This window comes from Hippoglossus hippoglossus, chromosome 5 (genome assembly GCF_009819705.1).
Source record: "Hippoglossus hippoglossus isolate fHipHip1 chromosome 5, fHipHip1.pri, whole genome shotgun sequence".
Lineage (NCBI taxonomy): Eukaryota > Metazoa > Chordata > Actinopteri > Pleuronectiformes > Pleuronectidae > Hippoglossus > Hippoglossus hippoglossus.
Genome location: NC_047155.1, coordinates 12,153,536 through 12,178,315, shown reverse-complemented (window position 1 = coordinate 12,178,315; position 24,780 = coordinate 12,153,536). Strand labels below are relative to the sequence as shown.

At 43.2% G+C, this 24,780-nt stretch overlaps 1 protein-coding gene across 1 annotated transcript in view; it reads right to left on the bottom strand.

The window, feature by feature from the left end:
- The window catches only part of cacna2d2a (calcium channel, voltage-dependent, alpha 2/delta subunit 2a), a 149,488-nt gene that overhangs the window by 41,849 nt on the left and 82,859 nt on the right, over positions 1-24,780 (bottom strand). Inside the window, 2 exon segments of the mRNA XM_034586584.1 lie at positions 12,401-12,539; positions 17,290-17,334. Coding sequence (XP_034442475.1) covers positions 12,401-12,539; positions 17,290-17,334 — 184 coding nt within the window.

Sequence of the window (24,780 nt, the reverse complement as noted above, 5' to 3'; positions counted from 1 at the left end):
AACACTTAAAATAGTCTCGCTTTTATGACTTTTTGCACCCCGTTACAAATATGCAGAAAAGATAAGGGCGGCTCGATTCAGATCCCAGTTCAGCCAGGGTATTTTCTTTGTGGAGATTCCATGTTCCCCCCTATGTCTGCATGGGTTTTCTCCAGGTCCTCTGGCCTCCTCCCCTCCTCCTCCAAAGACATGCAGATTGGAGTTAGGTTAATAAGAAACTCTGAATTAGCCATAGGTGTGGATGCGAGTGTTTGTCTCTGTATGTTGGCCCTGTAATAAACCTGTCCAGGCTGCCTCTCACCCAATATCAGCTATTTTGGGCTTCAGCTCCCCTGAGACCTTCAAGGGGATAAGTGGTAGAGATATATGGATAGAAAACAAAAATCTGATTTCCCCAGTTTTTATTGTAAGCCTCAAAAAATGACCACCGCCAGAGAACAAACAATACATTTTCTGTTAGTACCCCCAAAGGTTAACTCTCCTTGCTGAACAACCTTGTCCGTGCCAGCCGCAGCGAGCCGAGCACATAAGAATGGATGTATGCAGGCGGCGTGGCCGGCAGTAGCCGTCTGAGCGGGGCATCAGTCTAATCTAGGCGATCTCTGAGGAGTGCAGATGAGGAATCGGAGATGACCTTGGAGGAAGTCATATGTCATTCGCAGCATGTGGAGGAAGAAGCCGTCTCTGGAATTTTTGATAGCGGAGAACAACAAACTACAGTTGTCTGTGTTAGAGGACTGCTCGGCGACTGGGGGAGTAAAGAGCAGAATAAGACCAGGTCGTGTGTTTTAGCTTTGAATATGAGGTCACAGATATATCCCACCGGTCAGTGGTGCTGTGTGAAACGGATTTATGGTTGGGGGGGGCGACATATTTATCATCAAGTCAAGAAATGAAATAGCGTGCCGCTGGTGGAGCTAGAATAACAACGAGTGTATCTCGTTTCTCTCCACCTCACTCTAACTGCCCTTTTACTTCTCTTACTCTTGATCCTTGCAACATGAGACAATATGGCTCCACACACACACACACACAAAATGCTTTCATTCTGTTTAATAGCTGAGCTGAAGTCAGAAGATGTGCAATCAGAGGTTTAATAGCCCCCTGATTAAAGAGGAAACAAGATGAGGCGCTGAGCTGGGGAGAACTTCACTCTCTCCTCTGATTTAATTACTCAGCCAAACAAAGCTAGATAAGCCTCTGAACCGACAGGTCCAACTTTCCTCTACCCCTCGTTTGAATTTCACACAAATAAATGATCATTATCCACTTTCCCATGCTTTTCAATTACCGCTTTGACGAGCTGTCAGTTTAAAGTTAAGAAATACAACCTTCTCCCAGCCGCCGCTTACCTCCCTCACTCTAAGCTGAAAGCCTCTTGATAATCACAATCACACTGTTGTTAACTAAAAACATACTGGTGTCATCTTTTTTTCAGTTAAATGCTCCATTTTGCTTTGCACAAACTGTCTCCGCTCAAAACAAAGCAAAGTTTCATTACTCTCCAGCATCCTGCAAAACAAATGTTCACAAACACACACACACGCACACACGCACGCACACACACACACACACACGCACGCTCACAACAGAAGCACTAAATAGTGTCTGGAGGATAAGAATATATGAAAACCAAATTACTGCCATCACCGAGGGGAGCTCCTCAACATGTTTTCGCAAAATTCATAGACACAGCCACAAAGGAAGAAAAGAGGAGGATGGAAGCAGCCCTACAGATGAGGATAAAAAAAAAGAGAAGAGAGAGGGAGGGCGACTGATGAAAAGCAACACACATATTAACACGAATGAGTGGCTGCCTTCACAGCCAAAAAGGCAATTTCTCGCCCATGAGGGAAGGAGAGAAAATAAATAAATGGACCCAAAACAAACTTCAAACTTTAAACAGCTAAATTGAAAATGGCAGAATCGAAGACATGACTGAGCGAAAAGATTTGCTTATTGGAAGTCTTTTCAAATGATGTCACAAATATCAGACCTTTGTTTGGTAGGTAAACAACTAGCGTGTACGAGGAGACGACATCTGAGGCAGAACAATAAGGCTGGTGAGCAATAGTCTGCCCAGTGGAGGATGGCTGCAGGGTGTTTTCTGCTAAATCCAGCTGGTGGTTAGCAACTTATCATCAAACTGGTGCGAAAGACCTGTCACCATTTTGTCCTATCTTTTAAATGTAAAAAACATGTCTCCACTTCCTCCCCCTATCCAGAAATGAAGCCCATATCCCAGATTTGAATATATATATATATATACTGCAGCCAGCCACCAGGTGGCGATCAAGACAGGTCGTTTCGCCCATAATAAAAAGCAGTAATTTGTGGGCATTGCGTCAGCTGAGGCTTTACCATCACTGTAAAATAAACAGTAGCTTCTGATTTATTTCATTAAACAATCAGTCTAATGGTTTGTCAGCTGTTATTTGATGACTCATTCCTGAAGGATGTGTTTTCCAGGGACATTTCTGCTACAAAGTTAATTGCATTCAACCAGAATTAGAAAGTGAAAGTGCTTTATTAGCTTCTATCTCTCATAACACATGTTTACATTAGCCGAGTCCAGATGGTCGTAAGAAGTGGAGGGATGCAACGAGGGAGAAGAAGATGTGAGACTCTCAGTATCTCTGCAGTTTTATGACCATGAATTTCCAAACTTGCTGCAGTCGCTCCTGTGAGTCAATTCATTTCCATGGGACCGGTGGTGATATTTTACTGATGTTTGTGTGGAGATTATCAGGGAGGCAAACTACGCATTTCAATTTCATCTGGGCCACGCAGCGCTCCATGGTTAAAGAGCCATCTGATTAATGTGTAAAAAGTATTATCCTTTGAGCAGGAGTTATCACAGTGGGTTGCTGCGGGGCGGCCCGTGTGCTGTGGAGTCCTGGGTGCACTTATCTGGAGAGGCACTGGGTATGTAATGATAGCTGTCCCAGACAGGCCAAGGGCGAAGAGACATCCTGTGACCTCCGTCTAAAACCAGCATCATCTCAGAAACCACGACTAACATCAAGGTACCTAACTGGATATATGCGCGACAGATTATCAGCCTCATCTCTGCCCAGGGCTGCACACACACATGGATTCAACACCTGCAGTGTGCTTGATATGTTTTCTGAATATTTCCGTGTCCATGATGTTCTAATGGTGCTGGCAATGGTATATATTTGTGTCTTTAGTGCTGATCAGATTAATCTTTCAACCAGAGTAATAAAACAGACCAAAGTGTGTGTTTAGCTGCAATCTTAACCTAAACCAGTCATATGTGAGGCACCTTCACGGCAAACACACACGCAATCACACACGCAATCACACATGCAGACACACATCTGCACGTGATCGCTGCAGAAAAAAAACTAAACCGAAGAAAAAAGACGGCACATCACAGATAGGACAACGCAGTAAACTAATTCTCTTTGATTTACGCAGTAAGGATGTGCTGTGACTTCTCAGGACAGTTGATAAAAAGACAAATTTCCCCTGGGGGGGAAATATGTCCACAGGCGGACAGAGCCTGCGAGCATTGTGTTGGGCCTCATCTTTCACATGAAACGCCCGCTCTCTGATATCTTTAAAAGGTAATTCATCAGAGCGCCGCTCCCCTGACATTTAGAGCACCCTTGGCTTTACCCCTTCATGGAGCAAGACTGCACACCAAGTAGGGAAACAATTATGAATGGGATTTATGGAGCATCTCTGTGTGAGATCAGCCCTCAATCCCCCCCCGTCCACCAGCACCTCCTCTATCATATGACCCCCCCCCCCCTCGTGCACCCATTATTCACACTGATATACTCGTGATAAGGAGCCATCCAAACTAATCTGCGCGTCAAGCCCTGTATTAAGCCAACATTATAAAAATGGGTCCATGCATTGACTGTACACACAGAAGAGAGGCACAGGGGCCTGTAATATACCAGAGCAACACAAGTGGTCCCTCGTAAGAAACCCATGGTGGTAATGGACCCAAAGCCCGTGGGTGATTCCCTTTGAAGTATCATAATCAGTATTGCTGTAATGCATTTAAATATTTTTAAATTGAGTGACTAAGTGGTACTGGTGTGGTTCAGTTCTCTTTACTTTGACATACTGGTGGTATTACTCAAGAAGACAGGAAGGAGACATGCATGTCATTGAATCTTAGTGAGTTGATATGCAGAATGTATGTTCCCACAAAGTCGTATGCGATTTAGCTTTGGCAGAATCATTGCGTGAAGGAGAAACCGTTGGTCTCTTCACTCAAAAGATCAGTTCACACTAATGACAAAAACAGATGATCTCACCCTCGTGCTGTTCAGCCTGTCAGCAAGTTTGATTTACATTTTTCCTCCTGAATCTTTCTCTGACGTTTCCCTTTTACTTCCAGACCAAAACGATGGAGGTGAATAGAATTGTCTTTGTGGTGAACACAGCGCTGAAAGGAGATGAAAAGGCATTTTCACACCTGATAGTTCGGCCCAGGTCCAAACCCTGGTTCATGTCTTTGATAGGTTGTTTACGTTTGATCCGGTTAGTTTTGGTTTCACATTTAGGGAGCAAATTAAAAACTAGTTTTACTGTTTGTACATCTTGCCATCATCTAGGTGGGCTACTTTTACCTGGCATTGATTAGTGTATAGACGGACGGGGGTCTGATGTCGGAGTGCTGTCACTTCTGCTTTTGTATTCTTTCTTTTTTTGAATAAAGTACAGAGAGAAAACATCCGTTTGAATTGAGAAAAAGAAAAAAAAACATTTCTTTGCCAATGTATTTATGGTAACACTGAAAAATGAGCGTCCTCGTCGTTTAACCATAACATCATTGGTGGTGAAAACTAGAAGCAATCCTGGGAGCTGCTTCCACTTCTGTTTCTTCTTCTGTTGTTTAATGGTGTCTCAACTTCCTGCAATTGGTCCAAAAGTCTGAACTATGAGAACAAGTTTTTCCAGACTGCAAACAAACCAAACTCTGCTTCAGTTTGACCTGGATGGAGACCACCTCTTTTGGTTGGAGTAAATTTTGGCCGGTGCTCTGGTGAATGCTACACTACTGGAAATCTCTAAAAACAGTATTTGCAAGTGGCAGTACGGTCCAACTGCTGTTTTGGAGCAGTGAAGAAGAAGTGATTTCCAGGAAAAGAAGGGTGAAACTATTTCAAAGACCTGGTATCAGATCGGTAGATTTGTGTACTTGCCGATGCCCTCCGTGGCATTTTAAGCAGAGAGGTATTTCTGATGCTGGTATTGGTATCGGAACATCAATAGTCTGAGGTCATTACAAACCAGCATCTGCATTTACCACTTCCTTTTCTGTCTCTCTACAATGTCAGCCCAGTTCTTACCCTCTTCTCCCCTCTTTTCCTCACTGCCTCTCCCTCCTTCCCTCTCCCTTCATGGCTGCTTTGTGGCCTGGCCGAGTGTTAAAGTGCCTGAACCTAAAAGCTTTCATCCTGCAGGAGAAAACAGCAGCAACAGGAACTGGCAGCAGCTCACACATCACACAAAGAAAAGCTAAAACAAAGTCTAAGCCTTTGCAGAGGAAAATGTGTCTTTTTGTAGCTTTGGTTGAGGAAAAAAACCAAGAAGGAACTTTATAACCTGACTTATATTCTTTCCTGTTGTAGACTTTAGAAAACACTCCCGGAGAATCTCTTAGCAAATGAAGCCGCTGCATTAACTAATTACAAATTAAATTAATCATAATTAAAAATCATTTGAGGAAATCAAACACTTTTACTCAGGAGAAGTATTTGTTTTTAAGATACCTGAGTTTTGCTTCACGGCAATTTCAGACCGAGTGTGTATGCATGTGTGTGTGTGTGTGTGTGTGTGTGTGTGTGTGTGTGTCGGGGGGGGGTTCTCTGAGGAAAGGTGATTATTAATACAGAATAATACGTAAGGGAGAGATTTCACCACACCTCCAGAGTGCTCCTCCAAACGATTTTTCTAATTAAGCAAGAGCAGTAAATAACAAACACACCAAATGTAATTTGTGAGGCTGCTGGTGAGTGAAGTGGAGTTTGTTGTGCCGACTGTTCTAATTAGTGTGCGGGTGAATGATAGTGCCCCTTCACTGGGCACACACTATCGGGGGTGAGATGGGTGAGGGGCGGAGGAAGAAAGATGTAACGTCTGTAACGTTGAGAACAACTGAAAATACAGAGTGCACTGTTACTACTGTATTTCTTCTCTTTTTAACTTCAAATCCTATTCTGCTTATCCCACTCTCTTCATTGCTTTATTACTCTTTTTCTTTCATAAATCACTTTTGCTTTTTCCACATTTTTTTTCAGTTTGATGTTGAGTTGGTTGACAGGGAAGCTTCCTGCACCTAATGGAACCTGAACCGAATACAGGATTTATGTGCAGTACTTGGACAAATACACACACGGACACAAAAATAACATTTTACATTTGGCTCAGGGGTGGGAAACCTCTGGCCTAACAACTCATGAACACAAAAAGTGACTCAGATAAACCAAAAAAATCCCGGCAATTATTTCTTCTGCCATACAATAAAATTTTATAAAACAGGTTGATCCTTTCCAATTGTCTGTCATGTCACAGTCGGGGTGAAGAAAACACACCAGTAACGTGTCGATCATGACAAGCATAATGGCGATCTTCAAAAAAAATTAAATAAAAGTAAATAGATTAAATAAATATGTCATATACAAGCTAGTTTGTCTGGTATATAGAGACACACTGATCTCAGAATCATTACAGTCAGCAACATGGAGCTGAAGAGAGTTGCAGGTACACCGCAAGTAATTTCCTCTTTATTGACAGTATAAGCGTGAAATGGCGATGGAGAATTGGGGAAGACATGCAGCAAACATCCGAGTAGGAATCAAACTTGTGGCCACAGCAGGACTCGAGCCTCCCCACCCCTGCTCTATTTGAAGGAAATCTTTACGGCTTCGAACTTAAAGATGAGATGAGTTTAATATTATAGATATAAGCCTAAGGCTGAGTGGGAACAGTGACTAATGGGAGCCACAGCTTATAATACGACTAAGCAACAAAGCATAACTCTCATTCTTCTCACTGTCATATTCCCTTCCTATTGTGAACAGACCTGAGTCTGTCTATCAAATGTCGCCTTTGTCCCTCAGAACCAGCGAAGCGGACTTCTCCCCAGATCCATTTTACAGAGGACGAGCGACATCAGAGGCAGTTTGACTCAAATTAAACCCCACAAATGCAAATCTCTTCTTTTTAAATCTCACACGACACTGCGTTGACTCGCTATCTGTTGCACTCAATTTTCCCCTGCACATTACAGACACCCCATGCAATTTGCTCTTTACAAAGGTGAATTGGATGATTTCTTTTATTTATTTATTTTGTGCCGGCAGCTTCCTGGAGGGGATCCAGGCTCGGACCAGAGAAAATGGAGGCTAACATTCGAAGGGCAGGGAGCACGATCTCTTGTTAATTTAAGTCTCATAAATAAAAGAATGTTTTAACCTCTTGAAATCCCGACACTTTCTTTACACTTTATGTTACTTCTAATGCTAATAACCCCCCGGTGTTTTAGATAGATGCCCTCAGTGAATAACAGGGAATATTTCCTTGCATTAATTTTGGCATAATATTATGCAGGCAGCTTTTTTTTAACAAAAACAAAACAAAAAACCTGTTTTCAGCAACAACAAAAACAATCTGGTGTATAAAAACTATACACTACCTGCCAAACACCAACTGACAAGCAAACGAATTGTGCCAAGTTCAGACTGCACGACTGTCAAAGTCATCGGATCGCTGTCCACTTCAAACTACATGACTTGCTATCGTTTGTCTTGCAAATGTAAGTTCATACTACACGACTGACTGGGGACAGGGGGTCCTTCACAACACGTCCCATCACAGTTGTATAGAAAAGGCAAATCCTGGTAATACTTCAAAACTTTGCCATAGTTGTCTGTAGTTGTCACTGATTCGTCTCAGATATTTTGCCTGCAAGAAACATAGGCAGAGTCTGCGACGTGTCAATGAGTTCGGACACAGAGATTGGCGACCGCACATTGAATCCTGATTTGGCTCCAAAATTGAGCTTTTTCTCCGACTTCCTAAACTTGTTGGTGATTGGAAAATTGGGATAGAAATGGTCTAGTTTGAACTAGGATAAAACTTCACAGAAAATCGAAGAAAATCGTAATGGAAGACTTTGGAAATGTGTAAAGCAAATCTGATAAGGCTGTGATTGAACAATTAGACAGGCAAGTACAGGGGCGGCTGACGATGGTGGTTGTGGTGTGTGTGTGTGTGTGTGTGTGTGTGTGTGTGTGTGTGTGTGTGTGTGTGTGTGTGTGTGTGTGTGTGTGTGTGTGTGTGTGTGTGTGTGTGTGTGGTGGGTGGGATAATCACTCCATGCAAATCATTTAAGCTCTGCTCTTTCATCTGCACACACAGTTAGCCAGTCCTCGCCATTCATTTGTGATAACCAAGTTTCTCACTGTGCTCGACTACAATAGCAAACTGACAACATGACGCTAGGCCTCTGGAAACGGCGCCGCATGCAGCGGATTTAAACTTCAAATTTAATGAAAGGACTTCCCACATTCAGTGGTGGTTCTCTCCATACCCTGCTGGGAACAGTGGCTGCTTATTCGAACACACACACACTAATGTAGGCATCCACTATGTGTACACTGTACACACATAATTACTTCTTTTTCAAAAAGGCTGATATACAATGGTGTATATTTTCCAACATATTGTTATGTACATGCAACTGAAAATTGACCCAATCTGGCTTAGTATCCTCCATCTGCAGCACGAACTCCAATGTCCAATTACCAATGAGGTTCAATGAATCTATAAAATAAAGAATGATTGTGTATTCGCTCACTGTTTTCATCCTTATTTTTCAGTTATTTTAAACGTTATATACCCAGAGGCCTTTCCTCGACAGCTATTTAGCAAATCACTGTCTGTTCTTCACAATGTCTGTAACATTCAGATGGAGAATACACGGATGACACTGCCCACATCAATTTATTCCCCCGAGCCTGGGTTGCGATGTCCATCCTGTAATAAGCAATGATAATTAGAAGAAAACTGTATGAATGTTTGACCTAAGCTAATTAGAAAGTTTGCAGACTTGGCAGCAGGAATCAGCAGTGGGATAATGAATCATAAAATGGTTCATTACTGCGCTCAGGGAACACTCTCAATCTCAATAAACGGACATGGGGCCTAGCAGACAAATCAAACCAGGATGGATACACCGCCTCATTTAGCCGCTGAAAGGATCACAATAAAAAAAAAGAACGATATTTTTTTGCTATTATTAAAGTGTCTCTTCTCCTTCCATCCCCTCTCACCCCTTTCTTTCTATCTCTCAGTCTATCTGTGCCGTTCTCCAAGGACGCTCATTTTCATGCGACTGGAAATTTAAGATGCCATTTTCTGGAAAACAGCCAATTTATCCAGTACATTAACAATGTGTACAAATCAAAGTGAGCTACATTAAGTGCGAGTGCTAATAAACAACACTTGTGAATTTCACAACAACCGTTAAGCATTGCGAGCTGTACTTTGGACTGTGCTCCATTATATAGTTTGCAGTTCTCTGCCTTTCCTCTGGCCTCCCCCTGAGGAACAAGCACTCAATCTACCCACTCACATCACTTCTTCCCTCTGCTTATCCTATACCCACAGATATACTGTAGATCCAGACCTCTGCAGACCAAGAGGACAACAATCCGCCCACATTAGTTTCCTCAGACATCCTCTCCAAGGCGCCCTGCAGGCTCCCAATGGCAGGACCAGAGTAGAACTCCACACACAGAGAACAATCCACCTTTTACCATCTCTCTCTAAAACTATTGAAACTCTACAAACCTGAACTCTGTGACATGAGCTTGAAGTAAAGTTCTGCTAGATAAGTTAATTAAAACAGTGCTTCAGTGATACTTGTTACTTACTTGTTGTCGTTGTCCCTTGAAAGCAATGGGTAGTTATTTTCATATGTTCTGTTAAACTAGACTCCTATTAAATAACAAGAGGAGTTACGATACCGATGCCAGCTTTGGAAATACCTCCTGTTGAAAATGCTGTTTCGGGCATTGGCGAGTAAGCAAATACATGTTCTGATCCAATTCCACGTCTTTAAACTATTTTAGCTCCACACAGATAAAACTCCAATTCCTGGAAATCACTGCTGCTGCTCCAAAACAGCAGGTGCTATGTACTGCCACTGGCAAGTACTGTTTTTAGAGCAGTGAAGAAGAAAAGATTCCCAGTAGTGTAGCATTAGCCAGTGCAGCAGCAAAAATTGGAAAACACATCAAAACGGCAAAAAGGATTTTCTTCATTTTCCAATATGTAGTCTTCTGACCCAACATATACCGACTCAAATTACATCTATTTGGTCTCCAATCATCAGATTTGGAGCAGCTCAATCTAAAGGCTTTGAATAACATACAAATAGTTTGTAGCATCACGTCCATGCAGGACCTGTAAATAGATGCTAATGTGTCAAATCTTTGGAGTTTCCCTTTAACTTTGTCTACATTGCACCTTTATCATGTCAAGACTGATGATTATAAATTCTACAATCGCGTCATTGGGTTTGCTGGCAAAGCGTCTTTCAGAATTTGAGCAGCAACAAGTGTTTCATTACTGTTTTTTTTTTTTTTTAAATCACCAACACCTAAAACACAACGCACGTTCATAATTGAGTTGGCACAAAATCGGCAGTTGACAATCTCAGCACAGCAGACTGCGCAATGGGAGCTAGCAACACAACATCAATAGTAAACATTTCCAGAGAAGAGAAGAGAAAAAAACCTAATTCTATGCACTGTACCACTCTGCTTGTCTGGTCTCCACCGGGCTCAATCAAGAGGCCTTTATTCTCTGACTCATATCTTCAGACAGGGGAACCAGAGCTGGCACAAAATGGCTCCGGGAACAATGTGCAGGCCTGATTGCTCTATTGTGAGTTAGCCGTGGCCTCTGACATCTCCTCCTGAACCAAGAGTGTCTAATTCAGACAAGATTCGTCTGGAGACACAGCTGGAGAGCATTGTTACAGGAAGGTGCCATACACTGCCTCTTCAACAAAGACGGCAAAGAGCTTGACAAAAAAAAAGAAATTTGCCAAGGCGAAAATGTCGGTCTGTCTGTCTGCACACGGCTTCTGGTTTCTGAGTCTTTAAAGAGGCCGGGACAGAGTGTCCAAAAGGTTAGAGGTGGGTAACAGAGGGAACATGCCAAGCAAAATCAGAGTCCCCCAAGGTACATGTGTTCCCTTTTGTCCATTTGGCAGCTGCAGTCTAAGGAGGGTGTTATGTCCGCGGGGCAGCGCGGTGCCAGGCACGAAGGGCAGGGCCCACAAGTGACACAGCCAATGCCCATGCGTTAAAAAAAAGAAAATACAGTAGGAATGTGGTGTGAGAGAGCGTCTGTCATCTAAAATCATGTTAGTGTGCTAAAGTGCAAGCTGACATAAAAAGAGGGAGAGACTGAGCTAACGTACTGGAGAGGTCGAGTCAAAAGATCTATCCATGACCAAGCAGTTTGTGTGACAGCCAGGAGATGTCGTTCATCACACATTCAAATAATACAATACTTTTTTTAAATCTGCTGTCAGGGTGCAACAAATACCACAAAATCCAAAGATAAAAACTTGACAAGCAGGTAACCTGCTAACGGTAAGAGACCATTCAGCAAACAAAACAGGCCTTAAGCATCTATCCATTATCTGTTATCTACTCTGCTTGTGCTTTGAGGGTCGCGGCCGGGGCCAGCTGACAGTGGCTGAGAGGTGAAGTACACCCTGGACTGGTCACCAGTCCAACACAGGGCCGACGTGCAGAGACAGAGCTACACTTCTTCACACAATGCAGAAAACGGAGAAATATAAAGAGAGGAATTCTTCCTCAAATCTGAAAAAATGTATACAAAGGGATAAATGATTCTGGTGCGGAAAAGAAGGAATGTGCTAAATATGTGATGACCTGTCACAACAACAGACACCAATGGGACACAGAAATCTGTAAATATTTATTATAACATCATCAACCCTTTGTATTTTTTCTATTTTGTTCTTAATAACTATTGTTGTTGCGTTTGTTGATATGATTCTTTGATTGTCTTCCATAATGAGCTTTGGCATCACATGTAAATGTCAAGCCAATAAAGATTGCTGAACTGCATTGAATAGAGACAAACAACAGTCACTCCAATTAACCTACGCTGCAGGTCTTTGGACGGTGGGTGGAAATTGGAGAAAACCAAGGCAGACACAAGGAAAACATGCAAACTCCACACAGAAAGGCCCTGGTCGGCCGTAAGGTTCAAACCCGGAAACTTCTTTCTGTGAGGAATTTCTTTAGCCGATGTAAAGTCACTCACTCACCAGAACAATAATTAAGAGAAAGTATTGTTATGTACTTACAGCCTTTGTATATGTCTGTAGGAATCTGGACCGCACTGGAGGAGTAGTTGACCTTGTTTTTGAAGTTTGGATCGTCCACAAACTCCAGCTCCAAAGAAGACGTGCTATCCAGCAGGCTCTCCTCTTCTCCGTCCTCCGCCTGCATGCACACACAAACACATGCGCACACACACACACACATATATCTGAGTGAGCAAACAAATACAAGTGGATAGAAAAACAAGGGAAACATGCAAATATGGTACCATCTCTTTGTGGCTTTATAGCCTCCATCTGTGGCTCTGGTACACATGATGAATCTGATCTTACTTTCTAGTGCACATATAAGCTGCTTTCAGACCTGCACCTAACTCAAGACTTTTTCCTGAAGTTTTCCAGAGGGGCTATTTATATATTAATAAAATGTCAGAGTTGGCCAATGCGAGAATACAAAATTCACAGCGAGCGAGTGGGTGTGTCGATGACATTTCTAAATCGTGACTAAACAGAAAAAAATGCAAATATCTCACATACCATACACACACACAAACGAAAACACATGATTTCTACAGCTGAATTCATAGGCCGTGTTCTACGCAGGCTCCACCCCTCACCTTCTGGTTCTGGACATTTTCCTGTTGTCGTGAACCTGCATAATATCCTGCTGCATTATTCATATGTGAAAGGCAAACTCCGTACCAAATTTGAAGGACATTTTCTAGAGTTTATTTATAAAAAGGGCTAAAATCACAAAGCCTTCAGGTACTGTTAAGCATATAAATATCAATTAATGTGACTTTTCTCTGCCTTTAGGATCCGGCGCTTCTATCTCCTCCCTCTCATCAGAGAACAGCATTAAGTATCAGAGCAGACACCAAGCAGAGAGAGTCATTAGTACCCGAGATGACTTATCACAGACACACGAGGTGCCGGGCAAATTAACCCCAACAATAACTAGCAACCAACACCACTTAATCACTGTTTAGTCTCCCATCCGTCTGAATGATAACGTCTTTCCTAACGCTGTCTCCTCTCTCTCGCCTGCGCCTCTTAAAACAAAACAAAAAAAGAGACGCTCCCAAGCTAAATCTGAATAGAAACGTGTTGGCTCCTGTTCATCTTCTCATTCGTGGCGTTGTACACGACGAGAAAGCCTGACATACATATTGCATTGGGAAAAGTGTCAGATATCAAAGAAAGCCAGAAGATTAAAAAAAAAGGCAAAACTGACATTTAAGCTTTTTATCTAGATAAGTTATCAATAGAGTACAATCTGTGCCTGTTCCCACAGGAGGAACTGATTGTGGGATGTGGAGGGAAAAAAAATGGCAGCGAGATAGAACGTCCCTCTCCGGCTGAGTTTATTAACTTATTCTTGATCTTGCTCACTGAAAACCCTGTTAGATACGTTCTAAGAAAGCAGCACGTAGACCAACTGAGCAGGTCACGTCTACGACATCAAGATTCAAATATTAAAGTATACGATGTGGAGCCATGGAGGGATCTTTGTGAAATAAAGACGATTTAACTAATGTGCGCTCATGCACCGAGCTCTTTGGTACAGCGCCGTGGAGAAGTAGCCCTCAGCACAGTGAGGCGCCATGCCTCGATCATTCTCCCTTCATTAGTCATCCTTCATCAGCCTTCACTTATTGGATATTTGTAAAACAAAAACTCATATCTCTGGTCATTCCGCAAGCGCTCCGGCTGCTGCAAAACAAATTTGACTTTAAAATACAGCTTGTGAGTTTCATTTAAATAGAGTGGCATTGGTTAACTGGATCTGACGTGTTATAAACTATTTGGGTTTTTTGTTGGTGTTGTTTTTTTGGGGGGGGGGGGGGGGGGATTAAATCAAAACCCCATGTCCATGGCATAAACTGATTGATGGGCCAACTCTAATTGACTATTAAAATGCAATTACAAGCTGTCGGTGGGACGAGCCGGGGGATAGTTGTGCTTAAGGTCCTGTTGAAAGTCAACATAAGAAACATTTCAGTGCTGTGATGGAGACCAGTTCATGAAATGGATGTGAAACATGTCAGGACGGATGAATATGTCCTGAGTGGATACACCTGACATTCAACACATGGATTATTATGCTTGATTCATCTTGTGTATTTTATATACTTTCACTGTTTTGAACCTATGTTAAATGTCATTGTTGAAAGCCCTGTTTACAAAACAATGTATTATTATTATTATCATTTTTATTTATCATCAAATTAAATGTTTGGTAAAAGCAGTTATTAACTTCTCTTATTCTTAAATCTGAGAGCATTTTAGAAATAAAGGACATATATATCATTCTAACTAAAAGTTTAAAAACAACCAGGGCAAAGATTTAAAAAAAGAATGACTGTTAATGTGCAACTATTCAAAATAATGGTTAATTTTAGCATTAACTGTAGAACAAAAAGACTGAGGGGTGCGTTTGTGAGAGTTCATCTGACGGATCATTAACATGAGGTAAGATCTTGTCTGACAACAAATAAAGTAAATATGTGGCCGTCAGTTGACTAACGTTGTACGTGTTGTGCTCTGATCTCCTGTTCTAATTCAATAAGGATGTTTTAAGTTGAAAGAAAAGAGGGAAGGATCAAAGCAGGACTCAAGATGTAGAGGAGTAAAATGCACTGTTGAATACAAATACTTTAGTCACGGATGAACAGAGCTTCCGATCCTTGAATTAAAGTTTAGTGCAGATTTGTTGACACACTTTTGCGACTGACTACCTATTAACATTAAACCTGATTAGTTTACGGATGCCGTTTTTTTTCACCAGCACTAACTGTAAGGTTGAGGTGTTTGTTTATCACTCAGTCTGACACTAATTCTGTCAATGTCGGGCAGGCAGGAGTTTTTTTTTTTTTTTTTTTTCTCTCTTTCTTTCTTCAGAAGAGCCCAATCATAATTAACCAAGGCAGCATCTAATTAGTAGCGGAATAAATCCACACAGGAAAGACTGATTGGTTCATTTTCTTCAACCATCCACCACCTGTTTTGCTCAATTCATTACCCAATTTGTTAATTTTATCTCCCCCCGTTCTCGAGGTTTAATTAAAGGCTGAAGAGGCCAGAGATGACATTTTGAAGATTCTCCCGCTCCCGCCTTCAGCCGACCAGGGCTAACCTGAAACCTGCCGTTTGTGAGCCTGTGTGTGTGTAGTACGTGTGTGTGTGTGTAGTACGTGTGTGTGTGTGTGTACGCGCAATTGATCGAGTGCAAGAAAGACCAAGAGAAAAATGCAGCTCTTGTAACCAACATAATATTACACAAACAGTTGCTTTTGACGGATTTAATTTAAAATATTCCTCAAAAGAAAAACAGAAAATTTGTCAAGTAAAGTAAATTAGTGCCTAAGGATATGATTAAGAACATTTTTCTGCCTGGGTATAAAAGTATTGCAGTGAAAGTGGGATGATGTAAACTAAAAACAGAATTTGCTTTGCATATCGCAGAATGCTTTCTCTGTTATAATCGTTTATGGGGGCTGATTTTATACATGCATTTTTATCTGCAGTAAATAAGACTTGAAAGTGACTGTATAGTTCTACTTTAGTAAAACTGGGCAGTGGAGAGGTAAGGAATTAAAAATAAAAGTTAAGTATGTGTGTGTAATAATGGGATATGATAATACATGCATTCGTGTAAACCTAAAAGCGAAGGTGGATATCAGACATGCTTTGGCACATTTTGACTTTTAAATGATCACATTACACTTTCATATCGAAGGTACAGTGACAAGTGGAGAAATTAACAGGGTTTAGAGTACAGGATAATGAACAGAGGAGACAGGGCTCGGATAAGAGAGTCTACCAGTCACTTACCTTTAGTGAAACTGAATTCTCATCATATCTTTCTAATAGTACAGCGTTTTCACTCCGGCGGTGGAGACTTAATTGAAAAAGGTCATCATGGGAGGAATCAAGATTCAGCAAGAGGAGTAGCTAGTGGGCGGCTGTTGGGATTGCAGGGATGAGGAATGACCCCCGCGTGACCTTCGCTGCCGTCTTTGGGTGGTGGTGGGGCTGCTAAAGTGGGGGGGGGTCAGGGGGCGTGTCACTGGCTCGGCCTCAGTGTGCCATGTTAATGATGACCGATGTTCTCCAATTAGATGTGCTGACAGGCCCTAAAGCGCTGTGTCATTAATCACAGGAGTGGTGTGCACAAAGAGAAAATCACACCATGATTTATTGCTCGTGCGCCTTCCTTTCTCACTCTCTTCTCCTCTCTATCTCACTCTCTTCCCATCTTCTGGCGCTTTGGTGATCTACGGGAGGGGGATTCTCGCACTCCTCCATGAAACTTAATCAATCAGCGGGCCGGGGCTGTGAGTGGGACGTGTCCTGAGGAGGAACTAAAGGTGGCAGCCAGCCTGGAGGAAGTGCCACCGCTGCCTTGCATGTCTTCTGTGGAGGAAGCTGCATCACTCAGCCCGCAGGCCTCGCTCTGAATGTCATTTATACTCTTCAGTATGATTGACATGCGTGGCAGGGATTGTGTTCTGGTATATAAATGCGTGATGTGGCTTGTGTATTGTGTAAGGGGTTCTTGAAGGGCACAGAGGTCTGCAGCTGACGTGGTTAGGGTCCGGGGTGAGGAGAGAGATTACTCTAGAAGTTGGACTGGGGGAGGACAGCTGAAGTCACTGTCACATGCACGTCGGCCTCGCTCCTGCTCTGTCAGACCAACTCACCATAAAGCAGTGTCACCTCACTAACACACACAGACAGCCCAGGGGTCTGTGACCGGAGGCGGGGCGGGAGAGGGGGGCATCAACATCGCAGGGGCCATGGGGGAGAGGGTGGGGTTGCTGGTAGAGGGTGGCAGGGGTGGGAAGTGAGGGGGATTCGAGGGTTTGAGGCAGGCAGGCGGGGGAGCGGGAAGCAGTCCGTACTGTACTCACATAGTCTGAATCCGCTTTGGAATCGTAGTATGAAATGGCATTCTCCTGTGCAGAAAAGAAAAGTGAAAAGACAGATGATGAGAGAAGATATAGCAGTGCCGACAACAGCCCCCGACTCTTCGCGGTGGTGAGCGAGAGAGTCGTGGTTATATTCCATCACACTGTTCAGCATGAGAATATAATCAGCATCACAGAACACAGGAGGAGTAGTGTGATGTGGAATGACAGTCATGAAAAGGCGAGCAGATAGCTGCAGAGATATTGAAGGATGTAACACATCTGGGAGATGCTATTGTTAATAAGATGCAATGTAGTATGGGGCACATGTTCGCACTTGTGTTGAGAACACCGGAGGAACATTGTCATATGTTGTGGGGGAAATGTCAGTTTGTGTGGCGCCGCGTGGTATGAGCTCAGATGTGTATGGAGAGAGAAGAATAAACTCAAAATATTCCTCTCTCTGGGAGTCTTATCAGCCTCAGCTGGCTGCGCTCTGAGTCTGGGCAAACAGCTCTCACAGGAGGAGCCAAGCAGAAAGAGGAAAATAATGTGAATTCATGCCATTGTGTTACCTTATTTTGCTCTAATTACCAACTAAACTTTCCAGTCAGCAGCTGAAGCCCCTCAGCACCAAGCTCCCGGCCTTTACCCCAAGCAGGACCCCTATAGTCGGGCTGCCAGCCTGCCGTCCTCATCTCCTTTAAACCGCTGTCCTTATCTCCCGCAGAAGCAGGTGTGAGGGCGGGCAGGGGCTGCATGGTGCGAGCGAGCGGCGTCTGTGGGGCCTGCCTCATTATCATGAGAGAGGCTGGCTGAAGATGCACTCTCAAGGGCACCACAGTGACTGACTTGCCCTCACTGGAAGAACTGTGGTCATGGTCTAATGAGGGAGAACAACAGACGGAGGAAGAGAGACTCCTCTGTACCGGTACAGTAAATGTTACAACTCTGACTCACTCACTTTCTCTGTCGATACTTTGTCTCTTTCTTGCATTCGCCATCTTTCTCCCTCAGCCACAAACATACACATTGCACTTGTGTTACTCTTACAGAAACACACACACACACACACACACACACACACACACACACACACACACACACACACACACACACACACACACACACACACACACACACACTTTCTGTCTGTCAGCCCTCATCTTCCCCGCAGTCCCCCTTCGGTTCTTGGCCGGCCTCCAGCGCTAATCAGACAATTAGTCATCAACTCAGCTCAGTCCCCAACAACTCACCGAGGAATCAAAGTATGATCAAAACTCACACTGACACCAACAATGGGGCAAACCAGTCTGCATGGACGCAGATCGTGTCTCTGGGAAACGAGAGTGGACGAGACAGAGGAGGAGCACGATCTGCCTCCTCAGCAACCCCCGAAACATCTCCTCAACTTACCAGCACTCCCTCTCTCCCTCCCCCGGCTCCACACGAGGGATCAGGAGTGAGGAGGGAAAGGAAAGGAGGTGAGTGGCGGGATCACGGCGGATCATTCTGGGAGTGCATTTGGGCTAAGTCAGGGAGTTAGCATGGAGGCTGAGGTCAGGGCGATATGAAGGGATGAATTGAGAGGAGAGAGATGGGTGGTGTTGGAGGGTGGTGGGTGCAGTGGGGGGGAAAGAGCTGCCAGAGCTAAAAATAGCCCCTGCCTCTGCAGAGAGAGAAGAGGAAGAGAGAGGGAGAGGGAAAGAGAGAGAGAGAGACTTAGGCAAAGCAACAGTGTTGTTGTGTCTGCCAGCAGGATTGATCTGGAGCCCAGTCCTGCTTAGACTGGTCCCTCGCTTCTAAAGAGTTTACCCTCACTACTGCAGCATTACAACTCATTATTCAGGACCGTTTCCTGTAAATAAACACTCAGTTCCTTACACCCAGGGGACACTGTCCAGCAGCTTTACTCCAACAAATAATACACAAGAAATATTGCACACATTGCTGGAGAGACTTCAGTATGTGGTCCAACAGCGCTTTGTAGAAACTTCATCACTGCATTGTTATTTTGTACATTTCCCTAATTGCAAACAATACCATAGATAAAAGCCTGAATATATACATGGAGATTTCCCCATTGCGGGACTAATAAAGGACTTCTTAATCTTAATCATAAAAATATGCATTCATGTACAGGCTCCTACACTGGGCATAAGGGCTCATTGGATGGTTGGATGTACATAAAAAATAACGTGAATCATATGTGACAGCCTTAGCAGTGAAGAAAATTACGAAAAATTACGAAAAATTACACCAATTCAACATATATATTAAATTTGGGACAGATGTGTGTATAGATAATAACTTAAAAAGGTTACAAAGTGCCTCACAAAATCCAAGGCAAAAAACGAATGAACTAAAATAAAAGGTACTCAATTCTGTTCAATTTTAAGCGCTAAATCATAACATAATAAGGTCAAGACCTTAAAATCTAGAGAAACCCAACAGTTCCCACAATGAGCAGCACTGTGTGTGACTGTGTTATCCATCCATCCATCCATTATATATACTGCTTATCCTTCTGAGGGTCGCAGGGAGGCCGGAGCCAATCCCAGCTGACATTGGGCGAGAAGCAGGTTACGTCCCGAGCACGTCCCCAGCAATGTGTTATACAGCGCCATCATAAAACAGAAAATGAGTTCACGTGTTTTAGAAAAAACGTTGTGTATGTCTCCAGTAGAGTTTAACATGGCTTTTTACCCAGCAGCCCCTTTCTAAGACATTTTATGTTGCTTTCTTCCTTTTATTGGCCACATCTGTACTGTGTGTTTGCACAGCTGGACAGCCATGTTTGTCGGCAACACATAATTAAACACTTATCACTGCAGCCACATTAAAGTGAGTATACACCATTTATCATATGTATAAATGCTGATTGTAAATGGCTAATAGCAGGGTGATAATGTCCTATGTAGATCTGCTATAATTCGATTGGGCGCAGCAATTATGTGAGTGCAGTGTAAAATAATCATCTCTTTGTAAACACTACCGCTTCCACTCAGTTAATAAACAATTTGTACTTGAACTTGTGGGTCTAAAGTTGCTGCCTTTGCAATATAATGAAAATTAAACCGATAAACATAATTACATGAGCACAAGTGTAACAACAATTGTACTAATTAACGCAACAACCTCCAACCACACAATCTGACAAGCAAACACACACATACACACACATACACACACACAGAAGAGGTGGCTCCATGTGGATGAGTCCTAGGCCACCATGACCCTGTGAGCAGCCCCCGGGGCAGCATGGCCATCTGCTGCGGCTGGTCACAGGCCTCCACGGGCTCAGGGTCAGGGTTAAACACATGTCTGATACAACACCAAGCCAGAAATCCCCACCCTCGTCTCTCTGCAGGCCCCGTGCATCCCGCCGGTGCATAGGCATAAACACAGATCAGCCACAACTTTAAAACGACTGAGAGGTGAATGGAATTATATTGGACGAATGAGCAGTGTAAAGATGTTAACCTCTTTGACGAGGGCCCAATTGTGACGGCGAGACGACTAAGTCGGCGCTTACTGGGTGTTCCTCGTGGTTGGAACCTACCAAAAGTGGTTCTTCTTGATGCTGAGTAGAATAGAATGCTGTCAACACCGAAAGCACTTGCAATAAGTAGTCGGGCGTCAGAATTGGATCGTGCAGCAGTGGAAGGAAGTGGCCTGGTCTGACGAGTAAAGTTTTCATCTACATCAGCGATAAGTAACCTTTTCCCCATTAAGTTCCATTTCAATTTTTTTAACAGTCCTGCAAGGGTCATACTAAAGATCACACCAACCTTTCTATTGTAATGGTCGGAACTCCTGTTTGACGAGGCATCTGATATCAGAATGATGATGATGATGCTACTCGCAGCTATTTTTTAAGGTTCGAGCCGGTCAATCTCAAACAAATCCATTTCTTTCCTCAGGCTCGGAATTCAACAATTTTTACCATGTCGAGCCCAGAAAAATGAGTTGGGTGTTATGTTGTTTCATAGAAGGCCACAGAGAATAACTGAAAATTGCTCTTCAATATCCTGTGCCACATCAATAATCCACCCTGAGACGACTGGTCAAGGCATGGAAACTGACACAACTATTTTTTTGTCCCGTTCTTTTTTTTTGACACTTCACAAATTCTCCTTCTGAATGAGGTTTCAGATTCTCAGCTGGTAACTTGCTCAACACAAAACTCGTCTGTATCTCTCAGAATGTGATCTTGTAGAAGCCGCTTGTTGGGCAACACACTCTGCTGAGGAGTGTAAGTTTAACCCGAGCGCTTTTGTCTTCGCAACTAATCCAGTTCAGCTGCATGTTCACAGCTGTAATCTCGGCACACTGGCTTGTCTTTTACCGTCATGTCATTTGTCTGTAAAAACGCAACATTCCACATCTTTGACCTTTTCTTGCTTGTCGGCAATGACACTGACGACTTTGTGTGTGTTTCATTGACCTTGACCATGACCTGAGCCAAAAGAGGACGCCCTAAAAGACATGTTAGGGTTATGTGTCTTTTACCTGGGGAAGAGATTATCTGCTGGGAAATCCTGCGGCCGAATGTTTTGACATTGTTGAATCAGACCAAGAACACCAATTCATGCTAACGTATTCCCTGATGGCAGTGGCCTCTTTCAGCAGGATAAAGCCCCCATGCTACACTGCCAGTCCACACCGGCCTGGTGGGCTTCGGTGACACAAGGGGGGCCGACACAATATTCAGCATGTGTTTCAAATGCTGTGTTTGATCAATGTATAATACATAACCCCGTGGATACAGATACCAATATTCGGTAAGTATACACTATATACAGAGAGAGTGTGCATAGAGAGCCGTGGGTACACGCTCACACAACAGACGCACACACAGAAACACACAGTCTGAGAAATTCCCACTGACACAAAGTGCTATCAGTAAATTAAATCTATCATGCTGAGTGGACCAACAAATTCCAAACAGGAGACAAACACTGAGGTCAGGTGATGATCTCCAGCCCCTCCCTTACATCAATCATCCTGCGCTCATCTCCTCCACTCCCTCCCTCCTCTCCTCACCCTTATCTCAATCTGCTTCCTCTCTCCTCTTCGTCCCCCCCCCCCCCCCCCCCGCCCCGTCTTATCTTCATCTCCCCAATCTCTCTATCCTCAACGCCAGCCTCCCCTCGCCAATTTCAGATTTCAGCAAAAGCAACAGCGCGTAGGTTAGATGCCTACTGTTGCCATAGAAACCGCCCCTCTGCTCTAGATTACAATGTGACTTTGTCTCCTTGCCAGGGCTACAATGTCTGCTCGCTTTAAGTCTGACCAGATACAGGCCTGCTGATCTTTTGTTCGTCTGTTCGTCTGTCAGTCCGTCGAACTATGAAGACGTTCTCCTGCCAGCGTGTTTCACGTCATTGGGACGTGCTGCATGTTATTTCGGGGTCGTCTTTTGCTGTGGTAGCAAACATTTTAACTTTCTAACTCTTCTTTGGGAGGTCAAAGCGTATAAAGCCCAAAATGATATGTGAAGATGGATGACAGTAAAACAGAGGATTGAAAAACGGCTGGTAAATACCAAACTCTGTCGTATGTAGGGGTACATGTTATGATCGATTGTGGTCGCAGGAACTAAATGTTTGGAATTGGAATCTGTGAGCTCTCTCGATGGGTCGGCTGCGACGGGTTGACATTTGAGTGTGAGACAAGTGCTCCATCATGGGTGGGGACAGATTAGAGTCATATTCATATCTCCTCTGGACACCTGCTAATGATTTTATAATTACAGAGCACACTCGGTGTCTGTGCCGTACCCTAGGGTGTGCACACAAGCATGGAGGAACACACACACACACAAACAAACACACCGTCTTCCACACACCCTCTCTCTCCTGGCCCCGATAGTCTAGCAATCATTCCCAGCACCAGTTTCCCTAATGGAAGCTGACATTATATCAAACACAATAAAGGATTTCATTCACTGCTCTTCATTAACCCACGTACAACAGCCCATAAGGTGTACACACACACACACACACACACACACACACACACACACACACACACACACACACACACACACACACACACACACACACACACACACAATGAAGAAAGAAAATCTAAACAATGTAATTTGGCTGCAGATGAGAAGTGCTTATTTAAAGTAGTAAACCTGTTACGGAGCTATATACATTTTAACTCCTTTTCTTATCTCCCACACTCCAGTCGCTCCTCCTGTCTCTGCCCATCTTTCCTTCCATCTCTCTATTTCCACGGCGTACTCCAGATGCTATGATCGCAAGACATTCAAACTAGATAAACACCAGGCCTTATTAGCTGCTGAGACCTGTCCCATTACTGGAGGAATGCAATCTTCCAGGCTGAGCACATATGGTGACTCCAGTGCAAATACACAACACACACATACACACACAAAACACACACAGTTGCATTAAGTAATAAATGACTGACTTCCAATTTCTTCTGCACACTGAAATGCAAAGGAGACATATAGACAAGGGCATTTATGCTAATCAGAGCGACGTAAGAATGAAAATTACAAAAACACAATGAGAAACTAATTTGTTCGGCTCACTTCCTTTCGTTTATGAGACCCACGGATTCGTGCAAGGGTGAAAAGGTGAGCTCGTGAAATATGGTTTTCAAGCAGAGGTAAATTAATCATAGACATGTAGGAAAATCTAAGAACCCTTGTTGAAGCACTTTGATCTTGAACTGCAGAGGTTGCCTGTGAATTAAATATGAAAACTGGTTCTTTGGTCGTGCGGTTTGGATTAAAGGAATGTTAAATCAATTACTGGGGCAGGTATAATGCTTATTCACAGAACTGTAAAAAAAACAAAACATATGAGAATAAGGGCAAAGCTTTTACCTCCGCCAAGGAGGGCATGTTTTCAAAACTGTCCGCTTGTTGGTTGGTTGGTTTATATGCTTGTTTGTAAACAAGTTTACGCAAATAAAAAACCCTATGAATTTCAACGAGACTTAGAAGAAGGATGCTGTATACACTAGGGAAAGAAAATCAAGGGACAGATCCAGGACTAATATCTATGAGTGTATGCAATTTGGTGTGAATCCAAACCAAATCTGGATTTAGTGAATTTAAATGTGGTTTCATAAGGGGCTGCTGGGCCTTGGCGGAGGTATGCGCTCTACTGAGGGCCTACACTGGTATTCACTTCTTCTGTGAGTGGTCATAATGTTTCAACTCACCAGTGTATATTTTGGAAACTTTGGGGTGCTGTCAAATTGTATTGTGATTTATTGGCAGAGGTGTTACTCCAATTAAATCAGTTGTTAGTTAATTAAACCCCTCTCTAAATAATGAAACTATAACATCAATCAAGTCCTGTTTTATACTTCAGCAGTTTTAGTTTAGGCAAATATTGACACAGCAAGCACTTGATTATCTAAGCACATAAATTTGTTACAGGAGCAATAGAAATCCAACAAAGATTACAAGGTTATTGGTGAAGCTAAAAAAAAATAATTATGTACCTA